General features: G+C 42.8%; 1 protein-coding gene across 1 annotated transcript in view; it reads left to right on the top strand.

Annotated features, from left to right (window-relative positions):
- Positions 1-3,801, top strand: part of VMA21 (vacuolar ATPase assembly factor VMA21) — a 14,158-nt gene extending 10,357 nt beyond the window's left edge. The window contains exons 3-4 of the mRNA XM_009636360.2: positions 1,573-1,733; positions 3,288-3,801. Of these exons, the coding sequence (XP_009634655.1) occupies positions 1,573-1,733; positions 3,288-3,430 (304 nt within the window). The 3' untranslated portion in view covers positions 3,431-3,801. The remainder of the gene's footprint in view (positions 1-1,572; positions 1,734-3,287) is intronic.
- Positions 3,802-14,800: the final 10,999 nt, after the last annotated feature.

Raw genomic sequence — 14,800 nt, forward strand, 5'->3', positions numbered from 1 at the left:
TGGGCAACCCCGAAACCCGAGCCTGGGGGCAGGTCTGCAGTTAAAAGCTCCGTGTTAGGGCTGAGGTTATACACGAATGTCTGGGTTTTCTGCGTAGGGAAGTGATGAAAGTATCTCAGTGTAAGAAAAGTCGTCAACAGTGGAGCTTTTAAATTTGGTAATAAGTTGGAGGTCATCTTATTCTTCTATGGGTAGGTGTTAAATAGAGATTAGTTTCTAATTTCCATAGGATAAGTTTGAATGGGGTTATGCTTTCCACGCTGACAAGACCTTGAGACAAACTCTAGTGAAGGAAAAGATTCTGAATGTCTTTTTTTTTTTTAAGCTATTTAATATGCTATCTAAAGGTATGGCAATACACAATCAGCAAAAAGTGCTGTTGGCTTTGGTGTAAAAGCTGTGTGTGGCTGCATGTCACTGTTTTTTGATGGCTGTCAGAGGATGAGGTTGGTTGGTTTTTTTCCTCACTTCCACTTATTTTTCCAAAGAAATTTCAAGGATAAAATGTGATTTCAAGCAATATGCTATGGCACGAATATGTCTTGGTAACAATTTTTGAAACTACTTATCCAAAAATTGCTGTGACAGTGACTGGGAGTCTTAAGAATTATGTATCCTTGACTTGAAGTGTTTTTTATGTATGCTTGTGTTTCAAAGACTAAGGACACATGCCATTGAATCTGGTAGTCTTTGAAAGTCAGAAGGGTATTGCTTGGCTTATGTGTTTACTTCAGCGTAAAATAATGTAGTCAGCCAAGCAAGGTGAGTGAAAACTGGTGGAAGCCCACACAAAACCAAGCTGTATGTGGTGTTTTCTGGATACAAAACCTGTTCTAGCAGATCAAGTTCAGGGAGACCTCACCAAGTACATAATCCTTCATTGTGATTCTCTCGCTCAAGGTCATCTAGGCTTAGGTCTGTGAAGGCAAAAAAAAAAACCCTAATGTTTTGGTGTATTGGCTCCATGTTCTGATTGTTGCTACAGTTATTCCACCTTTCTCAGTGGAAGCTGAAAAATTATTTTAAATAGAGGAACAATACCTAATAAAAGGGAACTTCACTTCCAATAGTAAGCTGTTAAAAGTCACTCTGCTCACTTCCCTCTGTATCCTAGCCTGTGTGATTTGTCATTTTCCTAGACTTGTAGTTATTTACAAAAAAAAAAAAAAGGGGAACTTGGCAAGTGTAATGCAGAATACTGTCATATGACAAGTGTGTGCGTATCTAATATTAGATTCTTAATAATACACTGATAAACATATTAATGTAACCCCCTATGTTGCTAATGCTTGCAGAGCAGTATCAGGGAAAAATCTAAAGACTGTCTTTAATCTTACGTGTGAGCTTTGACTGGCAGAATTATTACATCATTTTGAATACTGTGATTTTTCTATTGCAGCCAACAAATACATACTCCAAATCTTTATTGCTTCCAAATGATACACATACTCAATTCTTGAAAAGTAATTGGCTTCTGTTTGGGACAAGTTCTTGTCCTGTTTCAGGCGTATTTTCAAGAATTGAGTATGTGTAATTGGCTTCCGTTTGGGACAAGTTCTTGTCCTGTTTCAGGCGTATATATTGTGACTTTCTTCTATGTGTAACTCTTCTTATTTATTTCAGAAATGAGGGTTCATTAACATCAACTTTAAGAACACTTCTATTCTTCACAGCTCTTATGATCACATTACCTGTTGGGCTATATTTTTCATCAAAGGCTTATATATTTGAAGGTAATTCTGTTTCTGCCAATTAGCATTATTATTACAAAAAAGAGGAAAAGCACAATCCTCTAATAGCATCTTTGTTCTCCTTCCTATTTTGAATATTTGTTTCCTCATGCAGATGAAAGGCCTTGTAATGTCTAATTAGAACAGAAATTTATCTAAATGGTCGATGCATCCTTCCCTGCATTGTGGTCTGCAGTCTGATATTTGCTGTTTGTTATACAATGGTTTATACTGTATACATTTCCCTTTACCTAAAGGGTATCTAACACCACCCTGCAGCAGACTTTTAACAGAATCATCAGGGAGATGTTTCCTGCAGGTGTTGCAAACTAATTGTGTATTCAAGACAGAATGGTGTCTACTGGGTTTATTTTTTGCTTTTTAAAACATACCTGCATTTGTAAGTGTAAACTTGTTAAGTCATATACCCAGTTTCAGATATTGAATGTGTTTGCTTGTAGAGCTTTCTTTTAATTTAAAAAAAAAAAAAAAGAGGTTTCAGCTGTTTGTGTGGAGCAGTTCTGTCAAACTGCTAACAACCAGACACGTTCTAGCCCTGATTCTGCAAGGCTTTAATAACTTCCTAATACTGCAGGAGCAAAGTACTTCCTTCAAAAGTGGGGAGGAGGGAGGAAGAAAGCAGCTCCTTTTAAGAGCAGTTTGTGAATATATAACCGAGTTGTTCCAAGATGATTCTCATTTGGTGCATACTGCTGTATGTAGTTCTGAAGGCTGAAGCTGAGATCTTGTTAAGTAACTTTCAAGATCCTTTTCAGCATGGTGGTTTGGTTTTGGGGTTTTTTTGTTGTTTTTTTTTCCCTTGAGGTGTAGCAAGCGGAGCCTTAAATTTGCTGTGTCAGTTAATGGCAAGATCTGTTAGCACTGATAGGATTGGGCTTGCGTTGGGAGGATGGTATTTTTGGTGTGGTGTGATGTGTGGTTTTTTTGGTTGGTTGGTTTTTTGTTTTGGGGTTTTTTTAATGAATGAAGTGAAATGATATTTTGGTATTTGGTCTTCGGATATTCGAAGACTTATTTCATGTGAGATGCATTCATGTATCTTAACTGGTGAGGAGCTGTTGTTTTACGGTCTAAATATAGAAGGTAGAAGTGCTCTAAATTTAATTGTTGTTCTACCATTTTATCCTGTTATAATGGCAAATAAATTATATCATTATCCCTTTCTTTCTGTCCCCCCTCCACCCCACCCCCCGGGTTTTCCTGCCTCACAAAGAGATTTACACTTATGAAAAAAGGATGCTGAGGTTTATTTGGTACTGAAAGATAGTAACAGAAAAAGTGAATGCTATAGAACTCTAAGCTGTTGACTTCAAAACCGGGGTATTTTATTTTAAAGATTGAATAATTGCAGTGTTGCTTTGTTCCAGAAATAGTTTCAAGGTCTGTAATTGTCATGGTGAATTCTTTCCTATGAATCTTTCTGAGCTCAGTCTTTTGATATAGGAATAAATGTAGCTTTGGTCTTCAGGAAGAGTTGTGATTTGCCATTTTGGTGTTCCTAATAACTAATATTCTTTACTTTCTTTATTTTCTCAGGTACCTTAGGGATGTCCGACAGAGACAGCTATTTTTATGCTGCCATAGTTGCTGTAGTTACTGTTCATGTGGTACTTGCTCTCTTTGTATATGTAGCGTGGAATGAAGGTTCTCGACAGTGGCGGGAAGGCAAACAGGACTAGAATGAAGATCATCATCATCTGATGCCTACAGACTGTAAATCAAAGTTTTGTGAGCTGAAGGAAAAGCATTCTTCAAAATGTATAATACACGTGTACAAAGATGAGGCTAATGCCTCAAGTCTGGTTAGAATGAGACTTGTGCTCATCTTGTATGTGTAACAGTGTTTTCTCTAATGTTTATGGAAGTTGCTTAGCCAGCCTCTACTAGGTCAAGCTGATGAGGTCTTCACCTGGAATTAAATAAAATAATTTCATATTTTTAAAAAAATCCTGTAGCTATTTTTACCATTCCTACTATTTTTTTTGCTTGCTCTGAAAATAGTATTGGCATGAAGCAAGCATTACATTTTTTGAGTAATTAAATTGCTAGTGGCCTTAGTCACTATCCAACTACAGTGGAAAAGATGGGATTTAATTTTGCTGTGGATAGCTTCCTGATTTATGGGTGTCGTGGTTTACCCCCAGCCAGCAACTCAGCCCCACACAGCCACCCAAACACTTCCCCTGCAGTGGGATAGGGGAGAGAACCAGAAGAGTAAAAGTGAGAAAACTCCTGGGTTGAGATAAAGGCAGTTTAATAGGGAAAGCAAAGCTGTGCGTGCAAGCAAAGCAAAACAAGGAATTCATTCACTGCTTCCCAACAGCAGGCGGGTGCTCAGCCATCCCCCGGACAGCAGGGCTCCCTCACACGTAACGGTGACTTGGGAAGACAAACGCCATCACTCTGAATGTCCCCCCACCCCCTTTCTCCTTCTTCCCCCAGCTGTATATGCTGAGCATGACATCATATGGTATGGGATATTCCTGGGATCAGTCAGGGTCAGCTGTGCCCCCTCCCAGCTCCTTGTGCCCCCCCAGCCTCCTCGCTGGTGGGGTGGGGTGAGAGGCAGACAAGGCCCTGGCTCTGTGTCAGCCCTGCTCAGCAGGAGCGAAAGCATCCCGGGGGTATCAACGCTGTGTCCAGCACACAAACCCGAACCACAGCCCCGTAGTGGCTGCTGTGGAGAAAATTAACGCTACCCCAGCCCAAACCAGCACAGTGGGACAGACATAAATAATATATGTCTGAGTTTAGAAGTAATTGCAGAAATAAATTGCTTAGAAACTCAGGTGATGTCTTTCTAATGTGAAATACCAAGGTTTTTTCGTTTTCAAATGCGATTTTTTTATTACAGTGTAAAATTCAATCTTTAATTTCCTTTTGGGATGATTGTCGTATTACTGCATTGCTCATCTTTCCACTCTTCTGCAGTTAATCTTGATGATGCAAAGGAAATGGCATAGCATTTTTTTTATGTCTTTACATTTATGTATCTCCTTGATAATTGCTAAAGGATGTAGTTGGATTTCCTGTGGTAAAGGAGCATCATAACAGCTAAAAGCCACTCCAATGGCTACAGCGGGAGAAAACAAGCTGTAGCCGTCTGCAAATGTTGTCCTTTATGAAGTGGCACATAAGAGTGATCACGTGGAAAATTTACTTCTTTTCATAAATATTAACTTGTACACTGTGAAATGATGCACTATGTTGATTGTTCCCTTTGTTCCTTGGTTGTGTGTAGAAACTTTCTGTAGTCAAACCATAGTGAGATTTTTGTATTGTAGGATAACCTGAATTTCATTTCACTGTCGTGCTGTTGTTAGCAAGCTTTTTAGTCTTTGGATAAAACATTTTTCCAGAGGTTACAGCAATGCATAGATCTTTCCGAACACTGATGATTACTGTTAAGCTGTTGTGCTTCAGGTAGTTCTGTTAATCTGAGTTTTCCCATTTATTGCATTAGTGTTTTGTTTAATACAGGGCTTGGAATGGTTTTGGTGCTACGTTTGTCTGTGGTAAAACTTGCCTATAAATGAGACAAAAAAATCGGTTATCTGTGCCAGGTGGCTTGAGGAATGTGTTCCCAGGTCTCATTCCTCTCATCTCCACCCGGGTCCCAGAGTGTGTGAGCATACACACCATGGCACGCTAATGTGCATCAACGTTTATGCTGTGTTTCTGAAATGTTAGCTTTTCTCATCCAGAAGCCCCTTGTCATGTTGCTGCCAGCAAACTGGAGAATGGTCTCACAGTGCTTGAAATGCAAATTTAGTTTGTGCGTTGGCATATTGGCTTCCTGTTCTGCAGTCTGTGAACTGGACATTGTAGAACAAATACCGCCTTTAATAAAGAACTGCCCCGCAACACAAGATCCAGTAAACAAGCACTTGTGCTGAACAGTGTTTGAATAATCTCTTCAATACTGTGCATGTATAGCACAGCTTACAACAAATAGATCAGCTATAGCACTGTTCAGTAGCTTTTTGTTTGTTTGTTTGTTTTTACGCCATAGTGGAGAGTAAATGGGAACGTAGCTGTCGTGCTTTCCTAGCTGGGTCTTGTGCTGTATCTTTTATGTTTCATGTACCAGAATCCCTAGATACTAAGTTAACTTCCTAGGAATAACAGAGAATAATTGCTTATTATAATTGTTTAGTTGCAAAAATCTGAAAAGTTTGACCTGTGCTATAAGTGTGGGCACTGAAGCGTCTCAGCAGTTGGGGGTAATGAGCTGAGCATTAATCCACCCATTGGAAGATCTTGAAGATAATGCTTCGATTCGCAATGTTCTTCATGAGAAAAGAGGCGATGCGTGAGTCTCTGTGGTGTAACAGCCACATGCTGGGTTTTGTGTTGCCTGCACTTGGGAGTTGAAACAACCACTCAGGTAAACGGTGCAACGAAAACGGTCGAGCGGTGGAGTTACACCATGACTAGGGAGCTCGAAGAACAGAAACTGCACAATGTAGAGTGTATGTGGACTCGATACCCTACTGGGACTGCTGTCGTGCCTTACCAGTGCTATGATTTATTCCATTTCAAGAGCTTTGTTGTGGTCTCTTTAAGGTGAGTCATTCCTTTCCTGTATCTGATGTTCCTGTTAATGTCAAAGCTAATTCTCATGTCAATTTTTTAATTGTTTAATGGCCACTGTAGTTCCTTTAGAGTTTAAATAATACTGTACTGTAGTGGGCTTGTGTGGCAAGGTTTTGGTAGTGGGGGGCTGCAGGGGTGGCTCTGTGAGAAGCTGCCAGAACCTTCCCCCGCGTCTGACAGAGCCAATGCCAGCCGGCTCCAAGGCAGCCCTGCTACTGGCCAAGGCCGAGCCCATCAGCGATGGTGGTAGCACCTCTGGGGTAATGTATTTAAGAAGGGGAGAAAAGTTGCTGCACAACATCAGCTGGGAGAGAGGGTAAGAAGATGTGAGGGGAGCAGCCCTGCAGACACCCAGGTTGGTGCAGAAGGAGGGGAGGAGGTGCTCCCGGCACCAGAGCAGAGATTCCCCTGCAGCCCATGATGAAGACCATGGTGGGGCAGGCTGTCCCTCTCAGCCCATGGAGGCCCCACAGGGGAGCAGATCCCCACCTGCAGCCCGGGAAGGACCCCACAGGAGCAGGTGGATGCACCCAAAGGAGGCTGTGACCCCGTGGGAAGCCCGTGCTGGAGCAGGCTCCTGTCAGGACCCATGGCCCCATGCACAGAAGAGCCCAGGCTGGAGCAGGTTTGCTGGCAGGGCTGGTGACCCCGTGGGGACCCACGCTGGAGCAGTCTGCTCCTGAGGGACTGCACCCCATGCCGGGGGGACCCACACTGGAGCCATTCATGAAGAACTGCAGCCCGTAGGAAGAACCCACATCGCAGAAGTTCATGGAGGACTGTCTGCCGTGGGAGGAACCCCAGGCTGGAGCAGGGGCAGAGTGTGAGGAGTCTTTCCCTGAGGAGGAAGGAACGACAGAGAGAGCGTGTGATGAACTGACCCCAACTCCCATTCCCTGTCCCCCTGCGGAGAAGGTGTTTTAAGATTTAGTTTTCATTGCTCATTACCCTACTCTGATTTGATTGGCAATAAATTAAACTAATTGCCCCGAGTTGGGTCTGTTTTGCCTGCGATGGTAATTGGTGGGTGATGTCCCCCTGTCCTTATCTCGACCCACAAGCTTTTCTTTATATTTTCCCTTTCCTGCCCAGCTGAGGAGGGGAGCGATAGAGCGGCTTTGGTGGGCACGTGGCATCCAGCCAGGGTCAACCCCACACACGTACAAATACGGAGACTGATAAAAGTTACAGAGAGAATCAAAATTCTTACTGCTTTGGAGTTTATTTTCTACAAAATGGTGATGTAACCAGTAAGTGGTACTGTAAGTTAGTTCATTTTATTACTAGGAGTGGATTTGAGACAACTGTTGTTAAAAAGACAAAATTGGGAAAATTTGGTCTACATAAGCCGTTCGATACTTCAAAATTGCCTCTCACTTAGTGGTCCGTCATGTGTTTGTGTAGGCTGGCAATTAGTTTAGCTAAAGGAAGGAATTGTATCTAGCAGTGAGCAAATACCTTGAGACTGAGATCGTAGCAGAAATTTTCTGGAATGTTTTCCAAGACTATAAATGGTAAAGGCAGTGGGGGGAATTGAGAAGTGGAAAACCAGTGACTTCTCAAAATTAGTTTAGTTTTCTTCTGTACTTCTTACCATCTCTGGGTTTTTTAAATGCTTGCAGGACATTGTGGTGGGTACCCAGCCTATGAACGTACGCAGGTGATCAGCTTTGCTTTGTGCCTAGGGATGCCTGACTCGATTCATCTGCTAGCACTGGGTAGGAAGGCTCCAGAGGAGATGGTGATGTTGATGATCATGATGTTAACAGGAATTGTTTGTCATATCCTGACATTGATTAATGTACCTGAACTTTAAACAGTCTTTACAGTTCATTTGAAACAAAGCAAAACAAAATACTGCCTACCTGTTCTTTGATATGTAGCAGAGGGCCTAGGAACAGCCCTGAACATTAAAAAACAAACAAACCAATCCCCCCAAAGCCCCAACCTCCTGCGTAATTTTCACAGTGATGGTTGAAGGACACCATCAAACTGATAGGAAGTTAAAGGATTTAATTTTGCCATGCTGCTGACGCAGCATGACAACGTGAAGGACACCCCTGTACCATTGATGGGAGAGGGGAAGTTGTGGTGCTGGCTGAAAAATTGTGTTCTCACTTGGTGTGTTGGTGAACAGTAAAATGTTTGATGTTAATTGCAATGTTGACAGCTTTTAGACTGCTGGACAGTTATTGTCGTTAAATAAACTGCACTTAAGCTTCTGATAACCCATGTGATCGGGCAGGGTGTGCCCAGAGCCTCCAGGCAGCGGTATTGTCGGCAATAGTTCAGATGAGATGAGTAAGAGCTGGGAATGGAGTGGACCCTTAAAATAATGAACTAAGCCACCCATGCATTATTACAAAATAATATAATGTATGTATGACTGAAATTTAGGTAGGCTGCAGCCCGTGGGACAAGGGGAGGGAGGGGTCCTATGAAGCAAAGGAGCAACCTGGGGAGGTGGGGTGGAGATGGGGTAGGGTGAGGAGCGGAACATGCTGGCACAGCTTGCTATGTGATCACTGAGGCACCGTATGTTTTTGTTCAGAAGTGTTTATTTCATTGTTCTCCAGGGATTATGCAGAGCTGTTGATCTGAAATATTAAATGTAAATCATACAAAATAGCAAGCCAATTCCATTTTTCTCTTCAAATTAGAATTGTCTATAGGTTGACAGCTTTGCAGCGTGTGATCCGGGGCACCTTTATTCAGCTTTGTCTTGTACAAACCAGCATTGTTACTGGCTCTGAGTCATCTCTTAGGGCAGGATCAAGCCCTCGCAGTGTAAATATTTCTTTAAAAATACCAAAGAGCAACTGCCGCTCTAATGTTTCCTTAACTCTAATCAACTGTCAGTTTAAGGGAGACACACAGGAGATGGTGCTTGCTGCTTCCCTGCAAGGGGAGGCCCCGCTGCTTGAACGTGGCTTGCAGCAAGATGCTGTGTAGCTTGGGGACCCCCCAGTCATCCTCTTACCTGAAGACGTGCTAATGTCTGAATTTCTGAGATGGTGGGATACAGCTTGAGTCCGTCTCCTAGGAGGACCAAATCACAGTGTGTGTAGCAATGCTGAGGTATAGTTTAAGACAAGAGATGGAGGTAAACTCTTGGGACTTGAGTGCTGTTTGAACCTAAAATGGTATAAGAAAAAGTATGGGGGAAGTGAAGGGGGTTTTCTGTGGAAAGACAGAGCCAATGGTGGTCCTGTTGCTGCAGGCAGGGATGCTGACTGGGAAGTTTTTTGGTGAAGGATGACCTTGGAAGAAGAGCTTGGAAAGCCAAGTAGTTAACTTGGTTGCTGTTCAGCTGGGTGCCTGCAACTGAGTTTTCTTGTTACCGGTTTGCTGTCACGTTGCGCAGCCCTCTTTGTCCTACCAGCATTGGATAGCGCGCTCTTGCCGAGATGATTCCCCGTGGATGCCTGATGTTTCTAGCAGCCATCAGGTGCTTCCTTGCAACTGTGCTCTTACAGTAGTGCAAACTACTCCTAGGGCTGGAAAAAAGCTGTTGATGCTTATAGTTGGCACATGACACAGCGTGGTTTTGTTTTAGTGTAAATGGCCTAGGGCATAGGCACAGGGGGTGTATTGTTAATTAAAATGTTTATTTGAAGAATGATTTATGAATGAGAGTAACAGCAGTCAAAGTTAATGAACAAAAACTGTTGGGGGAGCAGGCCCATGCGGCAAGACACCACTGACGAACCATTTAATACCTTTGCAGTTTTTCATCCTCAAGATGCAGAGTTTTCCTTAACTTGCTTGGATCGTTAGTACGGCTCTGCTGATGTTGGAGATCAACTGGAAGTACCAAAGTTTAGCCTCAAAGCTGGAATGCTTCATACAGCTCCTTTCAAGAGAATGAGCCTTTGATGTGTAGGTGGTTTTGTGTCTGGTAGAGAAGACAGAAAAACCCACTTTGCTCTCAAACTTTATCACAGTTCAAGCCCTTTCCTAGAACGATTCCTATAGAATCAGCAAGCGTTGGATGATTCTTAGTTTGAAGTATTATGTTAGAGCAGTTTCCTTTAGCAGCTTGTGTTGTCTTCAATACAGCGTTTTTTTCTCCCAGTGTAAAGTATGGCCTCACCAAAAAATCCAAACCAAAGGCGATGCTGATGATTTGGGTGTTTGAACTGCTTTGATGGCTGTTTGTGTGTTCGGTGCAGCTAGCAGTGTTCACGTGTGGAGTAGCTGTAGCTCATCATCTGCAGGTTTAGCCCAGCGTCCCTCAGACTGGCTGGGTGGATACCAAATTCTGTGCACCGTGCGTTTAATAGGAAGGTCCTCTGGTTGCCTTCATGCTTAGTGGCTTCAACAGGGTTATTAGAAATAATCTTGGATAGCAGCTGTTTCACAGCTCCCAGTTTTACTAAGTGTAAACTGGATCTTTATTTGACTTTTTATTTGAAAGAAAATAGTAATGGCATCTCTTTTCATGGTAATGCCTGACTGATCTGTTACATTAAGCCAGTTCCTTTATTTCTAGCTAGCATTTATTTCTAACCCATTATACTTCTGCAAGCAGCAGCAAGTTCCTTGCTCTCTTTAGTACTTCTCCCTCTTTACCTCTCCTAGCTATTTGTCAAGTGCTTTTGAGCAAATGTTTTCTATATCGTGGCATCTGTTGTGATCCCTAGTTAAGATTACATTGAGCTTTGGAAGGAGAGCTGAGGTTTTTATACCACTTGGTGGGGATTGTGCTTTCCTGCCCATGAATTTTCAGAATTGTTAGTGCTATCAGCTCTGATATTTGAGGCGTGAAAACATTAATGCCAGGGGAAAAAAGTTTCCAATTTTATAAACAATTCTTAATCAGGTAGCTGTTTGTCATGGGCCTTGGGAGGAGTAATTAAATAATAGCATGTTTCTGTGTTGTCATACGCTTACTAGGTTCAAAACAGTCCAACTCTGCATTCAAATATAGTTTTATCTTAGCATGTTACAAAACTTAAGACCTTTTAAGTACACTGGGTAGCACTGGCAGTGCGATCCAGGCTGCTTTCACTTTTCCAGCTTTGGAAGAAAACTATATTGAGGCTTTTGGTAAGGAAATCTTAGAGAGCACCTGGGAATGTGCGATGCAGCTCTTCAAGAAGCCTGCCTGTGCCAAAAAGCCGTGTTTGCATTCTATCAAGCTTATGCAGGATTAATTTGGAAGCAGAGCTGAGGGGCTTGTGAACTTTCTACCTCAGGTCAGCTGTGCTCTAGCTGCGTGGTCCAAATTGCAATTTGATGGGATAAACAACTTTTGTGTGCTTTTTATGGACTTTGTTCAAAGAATGAACAGCTAATTCTTCACAGCGGGTAATTCTGCACAATGCCAGAATGAATTTGCCTCGATTTTATTCAGTTAACGATGGAGCAATGCAATGACATGGCTGACTGTGTAAGCACAAGTTCAGTTGATCACATCTGCGTGTGGATATAATACGTGAACTGATCGGCCAATACAGCAGATGCGGTAAGTTATTTTGTCACCTTGAATTCTGCCAAGACTGTTTTCTTTCAGTTCAAACTCAGCAGTTTGCTCAGCCTCAAAGATTGCTGTACCGCCTGATGGACCAGTGAGATGAACTGCTGTGTTTGTGGAAGCCGGTGTGCTCGACTCCTGTGATGAGCAGGCGAGGCTTTGCGTCATTAGGGAAGTCCCCTTGCCTGTGATCCTGGCTTTTCCAGAATCAACAAGGGCCAATCCCAAATCCGATAGCAATATGAAATGCAGAAAATGAGGTATGGGAGGTATCTGTGCCAGGAGTACTGTGATATGGATGGATAAGAAGAGTTATCCGGCAGTAACAGGATGTCGACTGACTCGTCTTTTTCTCATGTGCATTCCTAGCACTGGGAAATCAGTATAAAGCCATCACTTACTCTAACAGCCTTTGAAAAACACAATCTGTTTTTAATACTTCCCCAGGAAAAAATTCTACTTTAGCTAGGCTTTTGAGACTCAGTACAAATTTAAGCTACTTTATTCTTTAGCCAAAAAAGGAGCTTTTGGATAAAACTGGTGTTGGTGTTGATGGATTTTCCTCCCCAGAATACCCTGCATGTTCCTTCTGCCCAAAAAAAAAAAAAAAAAAAGTTAACATCACAGAATACTGTGTGTTACAGGTTCATTGTGTTGCAACGGAGTGTTTAACCTTCCTAGAGATTGCCCGATACTGCTGAGTATCCCGGCATCACCCTCTGACCCTCTGTAGCGCTCGCCTTTTCATCTGCTGTCTGCTCTTCATTGCAGCAATACCCAAAGACCAAGATCACAGATCCTGATGTGCTAGATCTTGATGGGCACGCAGTGAGAGTTGATCACTATCCTCAAGAAGTTGCCATATAAGCTAGATAGGCCAGGCTTGAGGGGTGTTGGGAAAGAAACACCGCAAACCTGTCCGAGTGGAAGTAGAGAGGTGCTTAGTGCAGTTAGGACATGGTAACTCCTGGGGTTGTTTGGTCCCTGCCCTCTGAGCTATGTCTCCATAGAAGAAAAAATAATGCATCTTGTGTGTGTAGATACACTCAGAGAGGTAAAGAGATTTGCTTCACGTGCTGTGGCAGACCACAGGTTTAGAAATGGAGGGCGGGTGGGGGAAGGGACTGGAACTTGAATCCTTTGGCACACTGCTCGGTCAGCAATATCTGCCACTCGCCACCATCCATCCACAGTGACTTTTTAGGGATTGTTTCTGGTGAGATCTTGAATTGGTGGATACCTGGAATGTCACCTAATTTTACATAGCTTGATGTTCTCTTCAAAGTCCATGCTGCTCGCAGTGTAGCAGGTGCTTTCCTTCTTTGTCGGTTCTTCTGAGTATTCCACGAGATCCCTGTTTTGGCAGATCTTTGTCAGTGTTCAGCTGGCTTTAGACTTCTCTGGGCTTCTTTCAAGCATATCTTTTCTCTGCCTGATCCTATCCTTCCACCTCCTCCTAAAATCCTAAATAAAATAAAAAGCCTAGCTGAAATTTGCACATGACTGGAGTCATTCTATTATCCTTTCAATAGTGTTAGCGCTGTGCTTTTGTCCAGCTTCACACTTCAAGAGCACATCCCTCCTTCGTTTGCCTGCAAGATTGAGCCGGGAATGAGTTCGGTGGTCAGGGTACGGAGCATGCATGTGGTGCTATCTGGGGGAAGGCTTGGCACAAGACTGGAAGAATAAGGCAGTGAGTAAATGGTAAAGGAATTAAACTAATACACAGACCCTAATTTTTCATGTACGCCTGGGGGTACGTACATGACTTAGTCTTGGCTCGAAGCAGTGTATTGTTTGAGGAAGTACATTCAAGCATGACTAATCTGTGTTTGTCTCCCTCTCCCAAAACATTGTGCCATTTTTCTGTATTTAAAGAATATTCTTCCATAATCCAAAAGCTATTTTTCATTTTTTCTAGAACAATTGGTTGAAGTGTTTTTATTAATCTTTTTATTATTTAAGCGCTTCTATCTGCAATACACAATAGAGGCAAATGAATTGATTTTTTTTTTTTTTTGAGAAAAGCTTGCTTTTTATCCTACAGAAACGATGATTCATGAGATTCATCCAACCCTCATCTGTATTCCTCCCCCAGCTAATAAGTTAAATGTGAGGTTTGTGTTTGTATTAAAAGGCAGCCTATGCTTACCTCACCAGGGAGCTTGTTTGAACATTGAGTTCACAAGAGGAAAATTCCTCGCCACAGTAAAACTGCATCTCTGGGCTTTAAGGAGTTCTGCAAAGTTTGGTCCCTAAGTGAAGAAAACAGCATTAGATTTAATTCGTTGCTCACATTTACAGTGATCCTCATCTGGCGTGCTTGTAACCCTTCATGGTGATGCCAGAAGGTTTGTGGCTCTGATACGTGAATAGACAGCAGAAGGCAGAGACCTGTAATATTTTGTCTTTGGGTCTGTTAATCCTGCAGGTGGAGAGTACCAGGATGTACAAGATAATGCACTGATCCAGGATAAAACCACACTGTCTTTTCATTCCAACTGAAACAGTCCTGCACGTGCTTGTGCTGGTGTAACCAAGAAGGGAGCATGGAGGATGAGGATGGTGGAGGTATTTCGGGTCGCTGTTGTTACTGAAGCCCCGTGCTGTGGGAAGGTGCCCTTAGCTGGAGCTGACTCCCACATTAACGCAGCCACTCTTCTTTAAGGCTAAAATGAGGCATGGCCTTGCAGCTCTGCAGTGTGGATCCACCGTGAGTTCTAGATGAGAGGAGAGGAGACCTTGACCAGTACAGCTCACTGCATATAAGGTAGCAGATTTCTCTGCGAAGCTGTGGATTTTGCACTGGGCTTTCTTAACTGAGCAAAGGTCTTCCAAGCATCCTCACTGGCAGATGCTGGTTTAAAGTCTCCTGTGGGGGATGCCAGATAGGGGTGCACAGGAATAAGAGGCTTTCATGGTGTCTCCCAGCCCACATCCGGAAAAAGTGTTTCACAGGTAGGAACTGGCTTTTCTG

This window comes from Egretta garzetta, unplaced genomic scaffold (genome assembly GCF_000687185.1).
Source record: "Egretta garzetta isolate BGI_Z169 unplaced genomic scaffold, ASM68718v1 scaffold53, whole genome shotgun sequence".
Taxonomy (NCBI): domain Eukaryota; kingdom Metazoa; phylum Chordata; class Aves; order Pelecaniformes; family Ardeidae; genus Egretta; species Egretta garzetta.